Source organism: Rhopilema esculentum, chromosome 3 (assembly GCF_057945365.1).
Source record: "Rhopilema esculentum isolate cy_ngs chromosome 3, ASM5794536v1, whole genome shotgun sequence".
Classification (NCBI taxonomy): domain Eukaryota; kingdom Metazoa; phylum Cnidaria; class Scyphozoa; order Rhizostomeae; family Rhizostomatidae; genus Rhopilema; species Rhopilema esculentum.
In genome coordinates this window covers 361,723-385,920 of record NC_142817.1, presented here as the reverse complement: position 1 = coordinate 385,920, position 24,198 = coordinate 361,723, and the positions used below count along the sequence as shown (strand labels likewise).

The window sequence follows — 24,198 nt, the reverse complement described above, 5'->3', positions numbered from 1 at the left end:
GTAAATCTGGAAAACTTCCATAAGCCATTTACCTAGGCCTCTCTATTCATGGAATTGTATTGATTTTCCCATTGCCTGATTCCCTTGACAACCTTGATTTGTTTGAATAAGTTTTGCAATTGAATCCCTGTGGTTGTTTGTTATCCCTGTGACCCCGAATCTGGGGATGAAAAGTACTGCCTTGGCCAACTAGCAACATTGAAGACAAAGTATCTAGTAGAAATTGACGGAGAACCGCATATTACTACATGGGGATGAATCTGGGGATGAATCTGGGGATGAATCTGGGGATGAATCTGGGGATGAATCTGGGGATGAATCTGGGGATGAATCTGGGGATGAATCTGGGGATGAATCTGGGGATGAATCTGGGGATGGATCTGGGGATGAATCTGAGGATGAATCTGGGGATGAATCTGGGGATGAATCTGGTGCTGAATCTGGTGCTGAATGGTACACGGTGTCGAGCTTGAGACGAAAAACAGAAATGTAATTATGTTGCTGCTGCTCGCCTCGTTTCTGTTTTGTTTTCCTAGCTGGGCGGAGATTGAAAATGATGAGGTAAAACACCATTAATTCAAAAACCAAGCTGGGGCAAAAAGTAGCAAAAAATGCTTAAGCGACCTAAACAAAGTTTTCAGATTTGCCAGATTGATATATTGGCAGCCATAAATTTGCCCGACAAAATCTGCTTGCACCCCTCCATCCCCCCCCCAGGAGTTTCGCCCCTGGTGCCCATCAAAGAGATATGATAGTCTCTGTAGCCGTGTTAGCCGCGCCGTACTTCCGACTGAGCCCACAAACAAATAGGGACCACAAGAAATTTTCGGTAGTTTTGGATGGTGTCATAGGGTTCTCTTACAATAGTTAAGTGTTTTCGAGGGAGAGGTATGATAAACAAAATAACTACGTACAGTTTTCAGAATGATTATAGGTTGACGTAATATTCCATCGTAATATTCAAGCAATAAATGCATCGTCAATACTAATGTTGTGGACATGGCCGTGCAAAGCGTGCTCGGCCAAGGGGGCAGTTACATAATATGCATGTAGGCAGAAGGGACTGCGCACCAGACTTAAAAAATATAAATTGCAACAAACTTGTGCTTATATAGGTTTTTTGAGACTAAGCTTTACATTACTTATTACGGTGGGAACGCACAACCTTAGCATGTACAAGCGTCATTCCTATATAAACGGTCACAGTTTCCTGTCTTCACGAAAGAATAGAAGGATGCTTCTGTACAACCCAATACACCTATTAAGCAATATAAATCATCAGAAGTCTTTGCCAAAATCTTTATAAAATACCTCTTACCTTACCTCTTACATTAACACTTATTTTGTCAAATAAATTACATTGGCAGAGTTTAAAATTACATCTTGCCACTACAAGAAGATCAATAAAACAAAACATGGCTCCTATAAGGCTTCAAATACTAAAAACAACCCCTTAATTTAAGAGAACATTGGAAACGTGGACCTTATTCGAGACTTTTCGAGACCTTTTTTATTATATTAGGAAAATAGCCAAGATTTTAAAGGATAGGTTCAAGGAGAAGAAAATATCTAAAATATTTGCAGCAGCTAGAGAACATGAAATTGCCCAGTCTTCTAACATTTAAAGTGAAAACAATTCAGAGGCAAGCCTCCTAGTCCCGTTTCAGCCATTCCCTTGTGGGCTGGTGCCAGAGTGACCTAAGCTAGCGTAATATTAGCATAATATTGGTAAAAAATCTTCATTTAGCATAAAATCTTGCATAATTTGGAATCTAGCATAACTCTGGCATTATTCTGATATTATTTGAAAGAATCGTTGTTTCCATTGATCGGTTTACACCAGAATCTGTTATTTCATTTCGGGAGTAAATTGTAACTTTCCACCTTCAGAATTTTGCCAGTTGTTTTGAATGGTTAACAACCACATATTTTGTGGTTGGCAGCCAAATGCAGCCAGCCAAATGCAGCCAGCCAAATGCAGCCAGCCAAATGCAGCCAGCCAAATGCAGCCAGCCAAATGCAGCCAGCCAAATGCAGCCAGCCAAATGCAGCCAGCCAAATGCAGCCAGCCAAATGCAGCCAGCCAAATGCAGCCAGCCAAATGCAGCCAGCCAAATGCAGCCAGCCAAATGCAGCCAGCCAAATGCAGCCAGCCAAATGCAGCCAGCCAAATGCAGCCAGCCAAATGCAGCCAGCCAAATGCAACGCAGTATACAAAAAGCTAAATTTTTGCTAATTATTGGGAGTGATACCGTAATCAAAATTTGCTTTATAGGTTACAAAAGTTTTCACTTGCATTTATCTTAAACTGTCTGTTATCTTTTGCTTTGTTTCATCATTCATCATTTGCAATTTTGAAATTATTTTGAATATTATCTGTGCAAAAATTTTTGTTTCCTTTGCATTTTCGTTGTTTTTGCAACATGCTGCCAGAATTTAGCCAAATTTTGCTTCTTCGGCCCAATCAATTTTTGACGGCCAAGGGGCTTTGAGAAACTGCAAAAATGAAGAAATTTTGCCATCAAGCCATGGATCTAAATTGCCTTTTTGCTTATGAAGAATGAGTACACTGGGTTGTCAAAAAGGCCAAATTGCCTTGATTTGAAATCTAGCATAATTTTTGCAAATCAAGCACAATCTTATGACAAATTTGGCGTAATTCTAAAATTGATATCTGGTGCGTGATATCTGCTTTACAAACAAAATGGGGGTAAATATCATGCTTTCAAACTGGGGAAAAAGAGAACAAGAAGAAACAAGCACAATTTGTACATCAGTGAAAGAAGAGTTTGTTTGCCATCTGTAACGAGGTTCTCGTTTATAGTATCAAAACTTTGTGAAGAACAGATTTGATGGCAAAGACTTTGATGGGCTGAATGCAATTAAGAACTTTCCATAAGTAAAATAGACTTAATTTCGTCCCGGACAAAATATTTCATCCAATCATGCATTGAAATTTGAGAAATAAACCAGGAATGCTACCAGACGAGACAATGGCTTGGATTCTCGCAGCAATCCCTAATTCTGTCGATGTAGAGAGGCTGATTGTCACCTACAACAAGATACAAGCAGATGGGGAAAGCAGCATATCTCCAGAAAAACTTAACAAATATATAAATATTGCAATAGATATGCTTGATCTTGCAAGTTTCGAGTTCTGAAAAAAGCTGCAAAGATATGGCTCCAAAAAACCAAAGAACACCAAGGCTGATTTAAGGGGGTTTTTGAAGGTGAAAGGAACAACAAAATAACTTTGACAGAGATCAAAACAAACCACGTAAAAGAGTTTCCTTTCGATATCACTATATCGAAATCACATATCAAGACATCACTATATCAGGGCCGCCGGAGCCAGGGGGCCACAGGGGCCACGGGGGCCAAGGGGGCACAGGCCCCCCTGTTTGCAAAAAGTATAAATACCGTATTTACTCTAATAATCCCGCTTCTATTTTATTCCCGCCTCTCTAGTATTCCCGCTTGTATCTCATAGATTGAAAGAATAATCCCGCCTCCCCAATAATCCCGCATGCGGGATTGAAACTTTTAATTGGCATTTGCTATTCTTCACACTTTGTATGGGTTGAAAATCAAGGATTGAAACTTATGCTTGAAATGAAAGGGTTAAATCACACGATAATGTCATAGACGAGAGAGGGCAGAGAGCTGTCTTCTTTTGCAAGTTTATCAAACATCCAAGTCTCGCAGCATAAAAAGACGTTTGATTCTTTGACTTCGTACTACTGTTTATAAAGCACAATATCTGCTCTGTCTTGTCTGTTAAAATAAATATCCCATCCCCCATTTAATTTTAAGCCCCCATACATGTTGAAATTGCATATTTTTTCTCTGATTTGCCACAATCATGATTAAGAGACTTTTTTGTTGAAATGGTATCCTCAAACTAGACTTCAAGGCATTGAAAAAATAATCCCGCCTCTCCAATATACCCGCCTCTCGAATAATCCCGCCTTTTTATGTTAGGTTGAAACGCTAATCCCGCAGCGGGAATATTAGAGTAAATACGGTAAGTGCCTTTTTTCAATAAACATATAGCGTGTGTTTTTTCAATGCCAGATATTCTGCCTTTAGGAACTAAGTAATATAACATAACTCTGGGCGTTGTTGGAGGACCATTCACTGAAATTTCCTTGAATTTTTTCTTGGTCTTGATGCAAAAACTCAAGCTCCTGTGATGAATAATATCAACTGCAAACGAGATTGCCATTTTCGCGAGAAAATTTCCTTAGAATGTCTTCAGGAACAAACCCATCAGTGAAAGGTCCGCATCAAGTCCCCGGCGGGCACAGTCAGTTGGTTCAATGTATATCATGAAATTGTACCCCTATCTCTGATTCTGGATAAAATAAAATGTACCCTATTCTTTGCCAAAATTGTGTAACTCTTTTCATTGAAAATATCAAAGCTTGAGCAGGAACTTTAAAACCGATTCCTGTTAGAAGCATTCCTTTTCTTAAACTTAGCAATAAAAAAAGACGTCATTTATTCATTAAACAGAATAGGAACAATTTTTACTTAGGTAGGTTAAGTCCTTGCTACCTTGCAGATTACTGCTCGTGTCGCAATAAGCAAGTACACAAATGGTACTTCCTGAGGCCGCACCATGGTTGCCGTAAAATGTGAGGAAATATTCGAATTTTAATGATCCCAGTTCACTGGAAAAAGCACTCATTGAATCATTTTTTTCTATCTTTAGAATACAACCTTACTCTTAGAATCAATATCCACACGCCGAACGCTGTTGGATGGTTTTATCGATTTTCTGGAAATCATTCTCGTAATTCGTACACCCAAACCTGAAGCATTTTAATGTGGAGTCAACACAGGAATATGCACATATTACGTAATCAAAAATAGGCAATATGGAAAAATCTCCTTCTCCCTAATTATTATTGTTTAAAAAAAAATTAAAAATTGGCCATAATATTGATCGTAAACGATTATGTCTATCCAGCCATCTTTGAGTACAAAACATATGAACGTTCCCATGCACAATTGCTAACACATCGATCATTTTATCCAACGCTAAATTAATTTTTCCAAAGTGTGAACCCTCTCAGTTTTTCGATATCAGGCACTCGAAATAATTCGCATTAGTCAAAAACTAATATGGTTAGTCATAAGTCATTATTAAATAGAATAGTAATAATAATAACATAATAATAATAATCAATAATTTGTTTAAAGTTGGCGTACTAAATGAACGTCTAATAGCTATAAAGAAGCTTATCAAGGCCAACTATCTATAAAGAATTGGTATTTAATAAATCTATGATACAATATTAAAAATATTTATGCAACGACTGATATGGTATAGCGCTAAAATTTTTATGCAACGTTACAATATAAAAAATGTTTAAGGTATAATATTCTAAATAAAACCTAACCCAGCAATAAATATTTTACACAATCTATAGTCGCATTCTATAGGGTGTGCTCTTAATTCTTTTTTAAATGTTGCCAATGATTGGGACTCTCTTATACTGTGAGGTATTGTTTGCCACAGTTTTTGACCTAAATATCTCACAGTTTCTATACCATAAGAAGTTGTCCTGGCTTTTGGAATGCAAAGAGCATTTTTAGTTCGCAAATCATAATGTACATTTCTTGTTTCAAAAATCTCACTCATGAAACTAGGGTTCAGGTTATGTTTGGTTTTGTATTTTTCTATCATCAAGTACTATAGATTGCGTTGGTGAATCGATACTACATTGTCCAATATCAACAATGCTTCGTAGTCAGCATGACTGTCTTTATAAGCAATTCTGAGTGCTCTTTCGTGGATTTTATTCATTTTAGCATTCAGAAATCTGGCATGGAACATCCAAATTAGGGGGCAGTAGCTAAACTGAGCTTTTATGGAGCTGCCCATCAGAAGACGCATCAGAACCCATAAATGGCGATACTCTAGCAAGGGCATGCAGTTTTTGGCTGGCTCTTTTGCATAAATTTGAGACATGACTTTTGAAATTACGATTATTATCTATTATCACCCCTAGCAGTTTTTCTTCAGAGCTTTCTTCGAAAATGGCCTCGCCGATTTTGATCTTAATGTCATCTTGGTTTGCTCCAAAAGTAAGATGACATTTCCCTGCATTCAATTTCATAAAGTTTTCTGGAAACCACTTTGATAAAACAAGAGCATCAGTTTTTAGCCGTTCTAAGACTTTATCCAATTGACAGTCAGCTGCAAAAATCGTAGTATCATCAGCAAAGTTACATACTGCAGTATCAGTTACCATTAAGAATAAATCATTAATGTATAAATTAAATAGAAGAGGCCCAAGGACTGATCCTTGTGGTACACCTGCAGTGGTTTCTTGCCAAGTGCTGAGAGAACCATTTAATCTACAACTACCACAATCTACAACTGCAATCAAAATCGTAGCTTTGAATTTTTCTTTTGAAGTTGTTAAGTGTCTGGGACTCTTTTATAAAGATGGCATAGCATCCCATATCCTAGATCCAAGAAAACATGCACTTTCAATACCATACCCTGTTGTTTTTGGTTTCAGTGCAAAAATATTTCTGCTGCTTTGAGGGTGGTAAGGTACATCTTTCTGAACGAAAATTTGTTTCATGAAATTAGGATTGAGATTGCTTTGAGTTTTAAAGATTTCGGAAGCAAGCAACTTCCAATTTCTCTGGTGAATGGAAACCGATTCTGCTTTCTTCAATAAATCTTCGAAACTAGAACAACTATCCTTGTATGTGATTCTCAGGGCTCTCTCGTAGATTTTGTTTATTTTTTTATTAACCGACCTGTCATGAAACATCCAAATAAGTGGCAATAGCTAAACTGGGACGTAATAAAAGTATTCACCATAACCCTTAACTTATCAGCATTCATTCATGTAACTTGAAATACGTGCCAGTGCATGCAGCTTTTGACCCGCTTTAAAAATAGTGCATTAACATGAATCTTTAAATCAAGGTTCTTATCCAAGGTTACACCCAGAAGTTTTTCCTCGACTGTTTCGGTTACCATAGTCTCACCAATATGTACTGACACGTCTGGATTTTTCCCCCCGAAAATCAAAAGGTGACATTTATCAGGGTTTAATTTCATAATGTTGTCGTAGAACCACTTAGAGATCCTTTGAGCATCAATTTCAAGGCTTGAGGTGATCTGTTCAAGTTCCTGACCTCACACATAGATAGTTGTGTCATCTTCGTAATTTCAAATCTCAGTTTCCTCCACCAGAAAGAAAAGATTATTTAGAAATATATTGAATAAGGTTCCAAAACAGAGCCTTGTGGCACACTCTGTACTGATTCCTGCCAAGAGCTGAATTTCTCATTAACCTTAACTCGCTGTTTTCTTTTCGAAAGATAGTTATATGCAAATTGATCTACTGAAACCATATGCCTCAAGCTTTGCTATGAGTAGTTTGTGATTCAGACAATCAAACGCCTTAGATAGGTCCATTAAAATTGCACCTGCAAACCCTTCATATCTAAAGTGGATCTGCATTTTTCAACCAATTTAAAGAATGCATGTTAGGTGTTATAGCCTTTACGATACGCACAAAGATAGGGAGACAAAATATCATCAATATAGCAAATAATTTGACTCGAGATTCTCGTTCATATATTTTTGACATAGCTGGTAGGACTGTTATAGGCCGCCTGATATTCTTTTTTGCAAAGGCATCACCATTCTTAAAAAGGAATGCTATGTCTCCTTTCTTTAACTCATTTGAAAAATTGCTTATATTTACGCTTTCATTGATGAAGAAATGTAAAATTGGGGCATACGAATCAGAATGCTCAGTTAAAATTTTTCACAAGTCTCTAAGCTGAGTTTCTATCTCCTCCAAGAAAACCTGTTGGCAAGAAAATTTATCTCTAGCCTCAATTTTTTGCTTAATCAATTTTATGCTTGGATGGCTCTTATACATGTCTATGGCAGCACCTACAGGGTCACACGATTCGTTTGCTTTTGTTCAATTCTGCTCTATCTCTGCATTTCCAATCCAGCAGTGATACTAACAAAGTAATTATTTAGAATTTTTGCAGTTTTCTCATCATCAGAGTCCAGTTCATTACCCTCTATTAGAGTGATATTGCCAGAGGTTTGAATTTTATCTGAAAAAAGAGGTTTCACCGTTTTCCAAAATTTTCGATTATCAGAGATATCTTTTACATCGAGATTTCCGTAGTAGTCCATTTTTGTTTGTCGCAATATTTTTACACATTTATTTCGCCGTTTTTTTGTGAGCATTCCATTTGTCTCGCGTCCTACATTTATTGTACATGTTGCGTAATTTTGTTCTTAGCATAATCGCTTTCCTAAAGGCCTTGGTCATAAATGGACGAACAGATCATTGGCTCGAACAGATTTCTTCTTGAGAGGAGCATGCTTTTTAAGAACCTCCTCAATTCCAACATTACAATGGTCAAAGGTTGTTCTATCTCTGTGACATTTACTTAGTTTTTCACGTAGAACACGAAGATTATGATCAAGAATGCGTGGTCCCTGAATGGAGTAAATAACATTTCTTACTTTCAGCGAAGATAATTCTCGCTATGTCTAACTTGTGGTATTATTTCTTCAAATTTCTAGATTACCACAAAATCTGTGTCATTTTTGGCACTCACAAATGTTTCGGAAAAAATATATTTGAGTCCTTTTTATTCGTTTTGCCCCCCCCCCCCCTGTTTAAACCTGCGTCCGGCGGCCCTGTATATGTTGCTAATTTTCTTATTAACCCAATCCATATATTGTAAAGAATCGGCTTTTGCTACTTATACTTCATTCATTTAAGAATTTGCCCAATTAGGACATGCTATTTGCACTATGATGGCAGTTTCTATATTTGCCACCCCCATGGTGCCAATCCCAGCAAAGTATAAAATGTGTTTATAAACAATGTGAATTTGTAAAATTTTCTTATTTTGAGCCCTGGGTATTCTTATAAAAAAGTGTGTATGTGAAAAGTACTTGGATAAAGACTCGTTGTCTTTGATAAATGCTACACGTTTTCCATGTGTCAATAGATGTTTAAAAAGATTTGGATTGAGACATTAGCTTGCTGTGAAACAGAGTAAGGATAATAAAAAAAGTTACTTCTAGCAATTTCTAGTATGAGCAAAGAGCTTTTGGTGTCTCGTGACGTTTTGTCAACGCGGCTGCATCGTCGCGCTTTATTTCATTGCGGGTTGCGGCATTTGGCTGAATTTCGCAAGGTTTTGCGGCTTGCAGACCCCCTATAATAGGCCCCCAAAAAAAGGATTGATATTTTTAACGGCATAACTTATACCAAGGGAGCAGAGATAGAATCTAAATAAAAGATGAAATCAAGATGGTAAAAAATGATTAGAAGTTAAAACAAAGAATTTCGGAGGGCGTTGCAATAAACAAGGATACGAAAGTTACTACCAGAGGCGGCACCGGTTGCCGAAGAAGGTGAGGAATTTTTCGAATTTTGATGATTCCAGTTCGCTTGAAAATGTCTTATTGGAGCAATTTTTTCTACCTTTACAATACAACTTTACTCCTAGAATTAATATCCACAGGCGGAACGCTATTCTCGTCATTCGCATGTTCAAGTTCCATTTTTATATCCCATTAAAAGGTTTTCATCACCGTATGAAATTCAAGCAATTAAATCGTCTTGCAATTTCCGATAGCTATTTGCTCGCAGTTTCAAATGTTGTTCACTACCTCAGAGAAATGGTCTTTGAATGAATCTTATAAAACATGGTATTACTGGCAAGTGTTATGATATAGTTATTAACAAGTTTGTCAAGATTAAATCAGTAATAGAAATCGGAGGAAAATTAAGTGATATGTTTCCATGTAATATTGGGGTTAGACAAAGGGAAAATGTATCTCCCCTATCTTTTGCGATAATTCTTAATCATCTACATTAAGTGCAAAAGTTTTTGGCGTGACAAACTTTCGGACAAAGATTTGCCCGAAAATTTATTTGTTCGAAATTTAGAGCTGTCCGGAAATTGTTCACACCGAAAATTTTTGTATGGAGTACGCATGCGCAATGTCAAAACAAACAGCGAAAACAGTTGAAAAACAGTTGTATTTTGAAATTAGAAATATTAATCTAAGCAAATAACATCATCTTTCTCATTGTTAACCAAAAAATTAATGTCACTGTCACCGTCTTCTTCTATACTTTCTGTGTCACCTGATTCAAGACCTTCGCGAAAAGATTCGTTGTAATTTTCTTTCATCAAAGAATAGATAATTTATCTTTATCTTAATCTTTGTAGAATCTCTTGCTTGTTGGCTGCTATTTTGCAGGTGACAGTCAAAACTATCTCAAGACCACCTTTTGGAAAAGGAGAGGGTCGATATTTTTCATCCGCCACTTTCCCAAAACTTCACCTCCGTATTTTAAAAAGTAACCTTAGCGTGGTATTGATATTTTGCGTGGAACATGCTCAACTATTTCTGGCACAACTTTGTCATGGCACATTATTTTCCAAGCAACAAAATATGGATATGATACGGAAGGGATTCAAAATAGCCGGAATTGACGACGCCATTAACCTTGAACTTGAGCGAGAAGACCCTTTTGAAGATTTTAATGTTTAAACAAACAAAAGTGCTTATAAATTTTGTCAAATATCACAAAAATAAACGTACAGAAGAATATTAGGCAGCCTTTCCACTAGCCTGGATTAAAACATATCCGGGTTAAAAGTTATCCGTTTTTAAAATGAGTCAATGGAAACGGCATTTTTCTTCGACCTGTTTCTAATCCGTTTTTGATCGTTATCACTAAGCCGGGTTAAAATGTATTCGGGATGAAAAGTTGTAAGAGAAATCAGTATTTGCATCAATAATCCTTCAATTTCTATCGTTGTAGGCCAATGGAAGCAACATTGACATCCAGGATTTTGTTTTTTGATTTTTGGCGCCATTTCAATTTTCAAACGTTGCTGTTGTTGCAAGTGGGTCAGAAGTTATCCGGGTTTCGGCGTTTCCATTAACTCGCAGGTGGTTCAAAAGATACCCGATTAAAAATTGACCCACTTTGAGACCCGTTTTCAAATTTATCCGTTTTTCAAGTGGGTTAGTAGGAACGCGACGCAGAAACGGATAACTTTTAACCCGGATATGTTTTAACCCAGGCTAGTGGAAAGGCTGCCTTAGTGATTCTGCTTCTTTCCTCTTCTATTTTGGAAAAGTGATTTCGAAAAGGGATTTCGTTCCAGAAGGTGAATATTTTTAGTAAATCAATGATTGGACGTAGTTTTCCTTTCCTGTTTCAAAAGATCAGGCAATATTTTGTCCGAAAATTAATTTGTTCGAAATGCCAAAATCTTGTTCGAAAATAATTTTGCCGAAGTTTATTGTCCGAAATTTTATCCGCTGAAAATTTTTGTACTTGATGTAGATATTTCTTCTCCAGAACTGGTTGTGAAGGTATAATAGACCAGGCTGTGGCTATGGCAAGTACCACCCGGAGAAATTGTGATGGAAATTTTCAGTTAGCTATAGCCTTGGGTGTTCAGAATCACGATGGTAAACGGAAATCTACTGGTGCGTCTTGGAGCTGAGGGGGCTTTCTTTCTTAGCCTCTTTGACCTAGTGCCTCTACGGAGGAGTTTTTTGATAATTTGTTGTTTTAAAACACCAAAACGCAATCTAATGATATATTATATTGACAAAACATTGATAATCATCAATTTTAGGCATCGCTGGGGGGGGGGGGGTAGGGAGAGTGATTTTACAGGTCATCTTACTTATAACAATACCCTTACGATAGATATTCTATATCAAGGTATCAAAATAACTTTTTGTAATTGTGATTTTATTGCAATTATGCTTTTGTTTGGGGAAATTTGTCCTTTGGTTTTGGGCTTATTACATCACCCTTCATCATCAATGGAAAAAACTGATAAACATGGCAGATATAAAGTCCCCTGGAGACTTTTATGAATTATTACGGCCTTTGCGAATCTCAAAAACCGAGTCCTTCGCTAAGACTTCTGCTAAAAAATTAAGCGAATAACATATCAATCCTTTAAGATCTGTTGTGGACTGGACAGAGGAGAGGTTCATTATACAACTTAAGTTATGATGTGTCTGTGCCTCTGAGCAATGGCATGCTAAACATGAGAAAAGTAGGAGAAATACAACAGGGAAAGTTTGCAAAAGAAAGATTAGAAAAGAGAGAAGTTCCGTTCCATGAACCAATTAAAAGACAAAAATTGGCTTTATCCGATAGTTCTTTAAAGAAGTCCACAGTAAAGAGAAAAAATTGGTTACGACAGTTGCAGTTGACAGAGACATCTTAGGAAAACTGCTCGCGATATCAGCAAAAAGGGAAAGGATTATCTTCTTTGTACCATGCCTATTGGTATGCATGCTAAAGTAAATCATTGTCAAGATCCATCTAAGAGAAATTCACCCTTCAAGAAAGATGTCTCAGCGATAATAGTGGAACTGATGGCAAGCACACGGAAACTCACGGAGATTCCTCAAAAACATGAACAGCTTACATGGACATTTTGAAAAGTACACCTACGGGTAAAGCAGGGTAGATATAGTGGGAAAAACCAGACATGTGTGAATATGCTGGTAAGAGAAGTAATTGTGGGTAGCAGAGTGCAATGCTTGGAAATGGTAGGTTGCAAAGAAAATAACTTCTTTACGGAGAATGGAAGTGTACGATTTAACCACGCGAGTAACCAGGTGAATAACGGCCTGATGTGTAGCTAAGAAGAAGCGGACGCTAAAGTGGTTTTATGCTTGGATGGATCACCTGAGAAAGCAACCACTGCTCGATCATCCTTTGCAAGCACAGACATCAATGTCATTAAGATTGGCATCTTCATAGATTGTCTAGAAGATTTCTATTTTCGATTTTAGGAACAATAAAAAAGAATGGGTTTGCGCCTGAATAAAATTGACTTAGAGCCCAAGGTGAAACAGAGCCTAATAAGCTTGCTTTCATGCTTTTACTGGAGACGACAATGTTTGATCTTACCGCCATGCAAATCAATATTATTGCAAGAATCTAGAGATGTTCTGATAGAGCACAGCTACAGACACTGGACATTGAATTGCACGGTTTGAATTCTAATTGGAAAATCAAATTTTCTTGTACATGCCGTTAACCGATTGACCAAAATTGGAAAAATGGAAAAAAGCAAAGTTTTTATAGCAGTTTTCCAAATCGCACCTATAACCTTTTTAAGCCATATCAATTACCAATCTTAAATGACATACCATTAAGAAAAGCAAGTTTCCATCTTTGGCAAAGGTTAATAAAAGTCAGGTGACATGCAAAATCAACCCCATCCCAATGATGCCTAAACTTATTATTGATGATTATCAATGTGTTGTCAATATAATAGATAGTTAGATTGCGTTTTTGTGGTTTAAAACAATAACTTATCAAAAAAACTCCTCCGCCGAGGCACTAGGCCAAAGAGGCTAAGAAGAAAGCCCCCCAGCTCTAAGACGCACCAGTAGATTCCGTTCACCATTGCGATTTTGAACACCCAGGTCTATAGCTAACTGAAAATTCCCATCACAATTTCTCCGGGCTCGGGTGGTACTTGCCGTAACCACAGCCTGGTCTATAACCTAAAACTGAATGATGATCAAGCTTTGTGAAGAGGTACAGACGTCCTTGCTAAGGGAACCTCGATGTAGGCAGGGAATTTTCCTCAACAATCTGCACTTCAACCTTACTTTGGATTTCATTTCACATTGATAATAATTCGACCATGCTAATTCCAAATCCGAGATGGGCCCTTTAAAATTTGACCGGAAGTATGGCTTTTTGATGACGTCACACAGGGGCAATTTTTGTAAGTAAAACACTTAAAGCCGTGCAAAAATACACGTAAATTGGGTGGAAACGGCTTCAATCGATAGTTCTTACTGTTAAGATTTGAATGGTGTATAGAGTTTTGCAGATGTCAGCAAAGAATTTATGACGTCATTATTGAAATTTTTTTCTCAATTTGCAATCTTATATTCTCTTTTAATTAGTGTCATGTATAATAATAATAATAATAATAAATAATTTGTTTAAATTTGGCGTTCTAAATGAACGTCTGATAGCTATAAAGAGGCTAATTAAGGCCAACTATCTATAAAGAATTAGTATCAAATAAATATATAATACAATATTTAAAATATTTATGCAACGACTGATATGGTATAGCGCTAAAATGTTTATGCAACGTTACAATATTAAAAATGTTTATGGTATAATGTTCTAAATAAAACCTAACCCAGCAAAAATTTTTTACACAATCTACAGTCGCATTCTATAGGGTGTGCTCTTAATTCTTTTTTAAATGTTGCCAATGATTGGGACTCTCTTATACTGTGAGGTATTGTTTGCCACAGTTTTTGACCTAAATATCTCACAGTTTCTATACCATAAGAAGTTGTCCTGGCTTTTGGAATGCAAAGAGCATTTTTAGTTCGCAAATCATAATGTACATTTCTTGTTTCAAAAATCTCACTCATGAAACTAGGGTTCAGGTTATGTTTGGTTTTGTATATTTCATCATCAAGTACTGTAAATTCCGTTGGTGAATTGATACTGCATTATCCAAAGTCAGCAATGCTTCGTAGTCAGCATGACTGTCTTTCTAAACAATTCTGAGTGCTCTTTCGTGGATTTTATTCACTTTAGCATTCAGACATCTGTCATGGAACATCCAAATTAGGAACAGTAGCTAAACTGAGCTTTTATATAGCTGTTCATAAGGAGACGCAGTTTATCAGAACCCATAAATGGCGAAACTCTAGCAAGAGCATGCAGTTTTTTGGCTGGCTCTTTTGCTAAAGTTTGAGACATGACTTTTGAAATTAAGATTTTTATCTATTATCACCCCTAGCAGTTTTTCTTCAGAGCTTTCTTCAACAATGGCCTCACCGATTTTGATCTTAATGTCATCTTGATTTGTTCCAAAAGTAAGAAGATGACATTTCCCTGCATTCAATTTCATAAAGTTTTCTGGAAACCATTTTGATAGAATAAGAGAATCAGTTTCTAGCCGTTCTAAAACTTTATCCAATTGACAGTCAGCTGCGAAAATCGTAGTATCATCAGCAAAGTTAGAAACTGCAGTATCAGTTACCATTAAGAATAAATCATTATTATATAAATTAAATAGAAGAGGCCCAATGACTGATCCTTGTGGTACACCTGCAAAGGTTTCTCACCAAGTGCTGAATGAACCATTTAATTTTACTCTTTATCTTCTACCGGACAGGTAATTATAAGTCAATAATTGAGCATCTTTACAAAAACCATAGGTATTTAATTTCGCAATTAATAGCTCATGGTCTATGCAATCAAACGCTTTTGAGGGATCCATTAACAAAGCACCAACCACCCCTTTTTATCTAGGAAAATCTTACAAATATCCATGTATATTGAAGTTGGCCACCAAGGGTTGCGGAGTGATGCTATAGATCTCCCAAGAACACCTATCTTTATATTTTGTAATTCTAATTACGAATTTTAATCTGAATTCCTCTGAACGTAGAGGGAACTTTTTACACCTGAACTCATGCTCAGGCCTTGACGAATTTCCATTATAGGTCATACATAGCCTCAATCAACTCAACCAGTGTCTGTGAAAACTTTTGGACGGAGCCCCTATCATATTTATACAAGCAAACGATCTCTCCCTGGGCCATTTAAATTGGTGTCTTTTATCCGTGACTTTTCGGATAACAACCTTGTTTCCGATGCCCGCCATTCCGAGGTACGGTGGCTCGGAGCGAAAGCAAATACCAGAGCAAGCAAATGCCGGATTCCCGTCAAATAGCGGAATTTCTTTAAAAGCAATTTTTAGTAAATTAAAAGGTGAATTAAGTCAAAAAGGCATGTATTTTCATATTTTTCGTTGTTTTATCGCATTTGAGTGTTGGAGTTAGCTATTTTATACTTATTTAAAGGACAAGTGACACACTTTTCACCCTATCTTTTCTTTTCATTAACTTATAGATCATCTTTTAGAAGTAAGTTTTTCCTGGTTTGGAACAAAAAATTCTAATCAGGGGGCGCAGGGGGCGCGATTTTGCTTTTTATCATGTGACCCTATGACGTACATTGTGATAACTCGGAAGTTTCCTGTCATTGATAGAGAGTTTACGAAACACGACGCAACAGGTCCAGACGAACTGAATTAGTTTAGAAGCGTGTTGTAAACGTTAATATTGCACTGTATACCAGTAGCAGCAACAACAAATCATCACAATCTACGTCATGGTGTCACGTGATTCATTTCCCAACCTAATTTGAAAAGGGTTTTTAAGTAGGAAAATGAAATCAGAAAGGAAAAATATTTCAACAACACTCTCATACAGCATTTTACTTTAAGTTAAAAGAAAAAAAATTTGGCGCCAAAAGCGTGTCACTTGTCCTTTAAATAGACTAAAAATGGTGTTAAGCAATCTGCCACTTTTTGTGTTTTTTAGTATTTGATTTAAGATGATTTCAGGTAATGTTTTATCTCAGACAGGTCAACTTCTGCTCACCTTATTCAGCATCAAAATGTAAAAAGTAATTTCCTCAGCAGTCTGAAGCCATCTGTCACTCTTAGCTTCACATGTGGTTTAAATGTCTGAGCAGTTTGCAAATGCTTCGTTTCATCAAATGCTTTTCTATTTATCCGGCTCATAACTTTCTATGCTGATATAAAGTCATATAATGCCAAAATATGAACGTTGAAACTCTGAATACGATAATAAGATCTCCGCTGCCAATTTGGAAAAATATTGGTGAGTGACGATGAATCTTGGCTGTTTTTTAGCGCCCATACCTCTAATTAATGTTGATAGCTCATTATCACTCATCAACAGCTTCTCTCCTTAGTTCCACGTGCTTTTGAGACGGCAGAGCGCCATCAAATTAAGGGATTTCAATCAGTTTTAAGACTGTATTATGCTATTGAGATTATTAGGAAACGAGCTCTTTTCAGTCTAATTTCACATCAGTCCTGCGCTTCCGTTGTCAACTCTGGGTCTACGTAAAACTTTTGCGTCCATTTGCAGATGTCAATGCCTTGTGTTTCCGCTTTTCACTGTCTCACTCTTCTCTTTTCTTTAATCAATAATTAAGATGAAACTTCCCATTGCTGGTATAAATAAGGGAGATCGATTTCATCGGAAGATGTTGAGTCCACTCCAGTGATTCGCCATAGTGACAGATAGAGGTGTCTAAACATCCTTTCTTCTGCTTTATCATCATTTTCAAACTTTAACACATTTGCAAATCAGCAAAAGGACACTTGCACAAGAAAACGAGTTACACTTCGAGACAAGATGAGTTTGCTGAATTATTGTTTTTTTATTGCAATACTACATTCAGTAATGAGTTTGCCAATTCAACCGACCAACGAAAATAGTAATTCGGTAGAAAATGACAGAAGACAATGGCAATCGACCTGTAGTTATTGGAGATGGTCAAAATGTAGAGCGGAAGCCAACGCTCAGCGAGAGGTGAGAAAGCTCTACAGATTTTTGAAATGCATTTACATTTTGAAAGCAAATATCATCGTCTCCCAAAGGCTTTTCATGTTACTTACAAAATTACTCAAATTGATAGTTTAACAAAGAAAGTGATATTAATGATTTGCTCTTTACTGGATAAGAAATGTGCTTGTGCATCCACTTAATACCAATGGGAAGATTTTTCTTGCTAACATCTATGCTCACTGGGTAAAAAAATTCGTAGCCCTATTTGCGAAGGCTCTATTCGTAATTGTAGGTTTTGTTGTTTGATTATCATATTTGACACATTAATGTTGATATATTGTGAAAAATCGTTTCATCATGACAAAAGAGCGTGATGTATGATGATGCAGTCATATCGAATGTTACAGTTGCATTGTTTTATTAGCAATAGCTTTGATGACTCTACCTAGATATCAATGTCAAGACACATGATGGCAAGTAGTGACATAGATATCATCTTAGCAATTGCTATCATCTATATCTAGTTAATCAGTGCAGAAGTTTCATTCATTAGTTGCCCGGCATATGCTGCCATTAACTGGCCTATTCAAGCTGTAAAAGCAGGCCTATCAGATATTTTTGTTTATGTTAGGTGACTCATAAACCGTAAAATATTTTGTAGTGATGTTTACCTCAAAATCGACATTCTCCTAGAATCCAAATTTAAACTGGTAGATCATGCATTTCTATCTCATTGACTGTATTTTAAACATTTTATTTGAAGTTGACCAATATGGTCACTGTGCCCACCTAAAAGCATTAAAGTTATTCACTTAATGAAAAATTACTGCTTTACCTGTTTGGGTTCGATAGACAGAGCTGTACACGCTTGGGTGTATAGAGAAAAGAGCCCCGAGTTGCTACTGCAAGTTTTGCGCTAAATTCTATCACCAGTCTACTGCTCAGAAATCAAATTTACTTAGAAAACAAAACTTCAAATACTTGTCTGTATAAAGCAGTTGAATTAGGTGTTCATTGTATAAAGTGTTCATTGCCAGAAATGTTAAAATAGCCTAACTCAACTAAAATATTTCTTGAAAGAACATTTATTGTAAATTTTTTTATAACAATTGGTCGATGATTTATTTCAGGCAACGCGTGATGAAATTGAAGAAAAACAATTAATCCAGAGGATAGAGGACGGACACAAACAACCAGCTAAAAATCAAATGGTCTCAACATCAAGAATGGTTCAAAGAAGGAAAAAGTACCTTCGAGAGAGAGAATTAATCACCTCATTGATGAGGATGCTCTATAGTAAAAAACCTGAAAAAATCAATTATTGATTTTGAAAGAAAGCAACTTTGGATAGCAAACAAAACCTTTTGAGTTTGGGATAAAATAAAATTGTTTAACGTCACAAATGCATAAACTGAAAAATACATCATTGTTCTTTTCACCACCTGTTTCTTTCTATTGTGAAATTCTTCTATCCGTTAACCTTATGCAAATTTTTAAAGTGAAAGCTTATGAAACAGCTAAATAGTGTACTCTGCCTTGGAACAAGTTTGTAGTTGCAACACGAGATATTTTTCAATAATTGCGAGTAAGATTAAAGCTGAGAAGGAACAAACTTTAGCTGAATAACTCGCAAATGAGAATTATTGAAATATTGTCAGATCCAATGAACTAGCAAGTGTCTCACAGGTAAAAAGACACCTGAATGTTTCCATTTATTGCCTCAGCATCTGGCAATTGCCCAGGTCAGCCATAAATAAAACCTTAAGCTCATTTCCTTAAAGAATACACTTGCTGAGGGTCAAAATGACCCTGCTCAGAAAGGGAAATAGATTCTCCGATTTTTAAAGTGCCCCAGCAACAGCTGTGACAGATACTGAACATACGTTGATGTCAAATAATGAGATTACACATATTTGCGGTTTTATTTAATTTTTTCTATGCTTAAAGCCTCTATAGTTTGGACAAAAGAATAGTAAATTTTCATGTACCATATTGCATTCAATAAGCAGTGTTATTTCGAGTAGACCGGGGGAAATTTTTCTCTTTGCATAGCGAGCGAAAACAACGAAAGCTGTAAAGTTAGCTAATTAGCATTAAGGCATATCGAGAAGTTTAATTGTCCTTAACAGCTCAATTTTCTTGTAACCAGTAAAGAGGTTTATTTTCGTTTCGCTGCGGGTAGATGAAAGTATAAATTGCTTCAAAGAGACATTTCTAATCCTCTCTAAATTTCCCATTCTTCTGCTGTCGTTTTTGTTTCGTTGACATGTATGAAGGAATCATAAGCCAAAGAAAACGTGTCTCAACGTAACAGCTTATCGCCCATTTGCCCATATTTATATGATTGTAAGCCACCCTTCGTTATAAGTCACTTTTACAACAAGCCGCAGCAAAACGGGCAAAAAAAATTATTACTTGTAATACAATTTACATGTATTACACGCGGCTTATGATCGAATAAATGTGGTAGGAAATTCAAGGCACTGAGCACTGATTAAGGCATTTACATTTTGACCAGTTTCACCATTTTAGGTATTGACCACTTTCAATAGCATTTTAGCTTTTAAAAGATTAGTTTGTACTACTAAAGCTCTTAAGGCTAAAAAACTGTCCGACTGCGCTAATTCTAATACTGTTTTAATACAATACAAGAGCTGTAGGAAAACGTCTTCTCATCATGCTAAAATGTGGAATATAATTAAATTACTCTTTAAATGAATTGCGATGAGAAGATTTTCTAGAACAGTCTTCTAGAACATGCAAATAATTTCATTTGAAGTGTTGATCCTCTTCTTCATGAAACGAATTTACGTTAAACCTTGTGGAGCAGGCAGGTGGAACCGTAATTGAAATAACTTTTAACTTTGTGCTAGAAATGCATCGACGACCAAACCTGTTCGACACACTCATCTCACTTATGAATGAATAGAAACCACAATTAAGTAAAAAGAAACAGTTAAATCGGGTCGTCCCTCTAAGTTTATGCTCTAGATTTCTACCAAGAAAAACAATCTGGAGAAAATCAATAACTTGGTGTATGATCACTCTTTATTCCATGAAAGCCTTGGCTTAAGATGGTTAAAGAGTTAAAGAAGAAACAATGCGGAATGTTAATATATAAGATCAAGAATCCGGCTTTCTTATAAGATGAGCTTTTTATTGATGCATTTATCGAAACTTACCTTCGTTTTTATACATAATATTGTAGCTCTTTTTTATTCGGCTGCGTAATTGAAGTCATAATATTCGAGCAGAAGCAAAATAATGATATCTTCATGTTTTCGGTCATGACAGAAAATTTTCGGTCATAAACTGAATAGAAGAGCAAAAGAACTGATTCAAAAGCTTTCACGATTCGTTTCAAGACTTGATTTAAAGCTGTATAAGGAGCAGGATTATTTAATAGCCACAGATGCTTTAAATCCCAAACCAATCTTAATATATCAATATTAAAAGATTATGGGAACGCTGGTTGATGTCGATAGGATCCTGTATTTTGATTGTTGCGAATGCTGTCGTTTTTAGATCTGTTTTAACGGGAAGAAAACACGGAGCCCTTTGTGTCTTTATGAATTTACACATAAAACAAGGGGACGCTACAAAAGTGTTGTTCGCTTCGCTACTGTGGATACGTAGAGAATGGAAGGTGTTAATAGCAGGGATACAATGAAGGACATGATTACAGTTCAACAATGGTCACTGCCTTTCATAGTGTATCCTTTAGAAGCTGTTAATATAGAATGGTCATATCTAGCAAAAAGATATGAATGTCAATAGAAGGTCACTTTTAGAATGTTGTTTTTATCAAGTCTCATATTATTTTTAGCAGCTTTAAGATACATTTTAATTCGCAATTAAAGCAGTTAAAAATGCGGCAAAGTACAGCTTCAACGAAATTTTGATTTGAAATTTTACGAAAATATTACGATAGCCATTTTCACATATATTTAAGCATCTTGGATAAATTGCTAGTTGTCTTTGGAAGCTGAATTGTATGAGCATTAACCATTCACGAGGAAAGCAGCAGAATTTCTCGTATGATGACATTATGGAGGGCTTGGTGATTTTTCTATTATAGGGCTAAATTAGGGTGCTTGTGACAAAGCAGAAGAAAACAAACAAATAGATATAGTTTCTTTGAACGCTGTCAATTTTCTTTGCAAAAACTTTAAGCCCACATAACCGCATTCAGTATCATAAAAGACGATGCAAACTTTAGAAGTTCCAGTAACAAAGAATGGGCAGATTCAAAACGGCATGAGCGGAAAAGTTACAAAATTTGTCACATATGAAACAAAAAGTTGTCTATATCTTGGTGTTTAGTGAATTTCGATCCGTTGTCTTTTATGGCCATTATGTCTTTCCTTTGGTAATAATTAACTTTCTCCCCCTGATCTACATGAATAATAGAAGGTCCTGCTGCACTTCATGTGCCATATTTTTATTATCATTGAAAAGAAAATTAATTCATCTCATCTTTTTTCAAATGAGAAATAAATGAATTTTGGCAATATGGCAAAGACAAAGTCTGTAAGCTGGGTGTTTTCTTTAGGCGGTGATGAAAACATTTGGACTTTTGTCCTAAACAACGTCGAAAATTAACATGACTTACCTGAACAACGACAGCGCACCTGTGAAAAAACTAATTAGATTATTGTATGCGTTTTTATTGAGGCAGCCCATCGGAAATTAGATATTCATAATAAACATATATATAGAAGAATGTGGATGCATCTCGCAGTTCATTGTACAGATCAACACTTGACGTTTCATTACTACGGGAGTACTGTAGCCATTGACACTCCCTGCTGGATCATCTTATCACACATTTAAACGCAAAATTTTATCATCGCCAACAGACAAGATGAATTCACTAATATGTGTCTTCAGTTTGTTTTTTATCTCACTGTCATTTGCTGCTCTGGCAGACCGGCGTTTTGGCTCAGAAGATGCTATATCCAAGCGGCAATATGAAACAACATGCGCCTTTTACCGATGGTCGCATTGCCCTGGCAAGAAAGAAGTGGACAAGGTAAAGGACTTTCATAGAAGTATTCACAAACTGCTTTATCAAAATATGTTTTATTTTTCGTGATTCATCTTTAAAAGGCCGATTAATTAATCTTCATTTATCATTTAGAAAAGCTTGAGAGTAGTTAATTGATGAAAGGGAAGACAATAAGTGCCTCTTGGTTTCTTAGGTTTTGATTTATGTTATCAAGAGGTTCATTAGGCATCCTTAGACTTTAAGAAGCTTGCTAATGAGAGAATGGTATAAAAATATCAAGTCCATGGACACATAAGCTAAAAACATATTAATTTTCAATTAATTTGCTGCGGGTAATAATTTTGCCTTTTTTTAATAATATTTCGTATTTTTAGCAAAATTTTGCAATATTGTAAGTTAATAAGAAAATATCAACTACCTTTCGATCTAAGAGAACTATTTTAATGGAAAATGGAACTTGCAGCCTTCTTACATTTGCTGAGATAAAGGTCTCTTCCTAGGCTGACGAGAGTTCAGGAAGAAACGAGATTGCAAAAGAATTAAATGGCATAAATCCCAATGGGTATTTTCGTGACTTCGAAAGAAACATGATAGAAGAAGGGCCTTCAAAAGGAAGCAGCGACAACAGAAAGGCAAATTTGAGGAAGCTTTTCAAATTTCTGTTTCTGAAACGAAAGCCTGAGAAGTAAGCGAGCTGCTTTGGAAATCAAGAAGCTGTGAATACAAGCATCTTGAAGAAATCTTGTATAAAAGTGACTTCAATTGAAACTTTATTGTATTTAAGATAATTGTGTCTACATGATGCATATAAAACTAACCGATGTCTCTTTTGAACTTTGATTCTGTCAGTTATCTTACTAAGTCAAGGATGAATATTTTCCCCGTGATATACCTTAGGTATGTATGAAGAGAAACGAAAATGCAATAAATTTTACTTTGGTTTTATGATTTTGAAAGGATCATTGATGTGATTTCAAAAATGCAACAATGGAAATAATTTAGCACGCTGTGAGAAAAAAGTAAATTTTTTTCTTGGTTCTGTAAATGGACGTTTCCATTCTTTGACTTGAGTTTATTCATATACCATATTTAATCGAAAAAATGTTTCAATTGACAATTTTTTTTGATGTGAAACTATTAACTGAAGACTTGGCATTAGAGTAATATGAAATTATCAATGCTTTTTAAAGTTCTCCAGCATGAGGATTTAAATTAACATAATATTCAATGCTAGGAGTGGATCATCGACGATGCGCTTTAATGTCGGTAATTTCTGTTGGTCTCATTTGAAACAAAGATTGTATTCAGCCTACATTCTGTTGTCATTTTAATTATATTGAGAAACAGTTCTTGCGTCATAATGCAGGTAGACTTCAAAAAAGGACTATTAAAATTTCTATACATGAACGGTATAACTAATTATTTGGCAAACAAGGTTTTAAGAAGCATAATTATACGCGGTGAATTCTAAACGGTTTATCAACTTTTGCGATACTTGATTCAGTCAATTATAGTGTTTTGAATGAACTAATGAATGAACTTGAATACATTTTAAGCAAAAACGTCAAAGTGAATTTTTGAGATGACACACCTTTGTGATTATATTCTCGACACTGTTAAAAATCATGAGTCTACTGTGATAATGAATTTTTTATTTTGACTGGCAACAGGCCGCCTTGTCCACCAATCTCTTTACGTTGCTATTCAAAGAACGTAACTGCTAGGCTTCAAAAAAGGAAGATAAAAAAAA

The 24,198-nt window shown here is 35.9% G+C and overlaps 1 protein-coding gene across 1 annotated transcript; it reads left to right on the top strand.

The window, feature by feature from the left end:
• Positions 1–22,168: 22,168 nt before the first annotated feature.
• Positions 22,169–23,265, top strand: LOC135692709 (uncharacterized). The gene is made up of 2 exons (XM_089112306.1): positions 22,169–22,472; positions 22,949–23,265. The coding sequence occupies exons 1-2, from the start codon at positions 22,305–22,307 to the stop codon at positions 23,135–23,137; spliced, it is 357 nt and encodes a 118-aa protein (XP_088968432.1). The 5' UTR covers positions 22,169–22,304; the 3' UTR covers positions 23,138–23,265.
• The last annotated feature ends 933 nt before the right edge of the window (positions 23,266–24,198 follow it).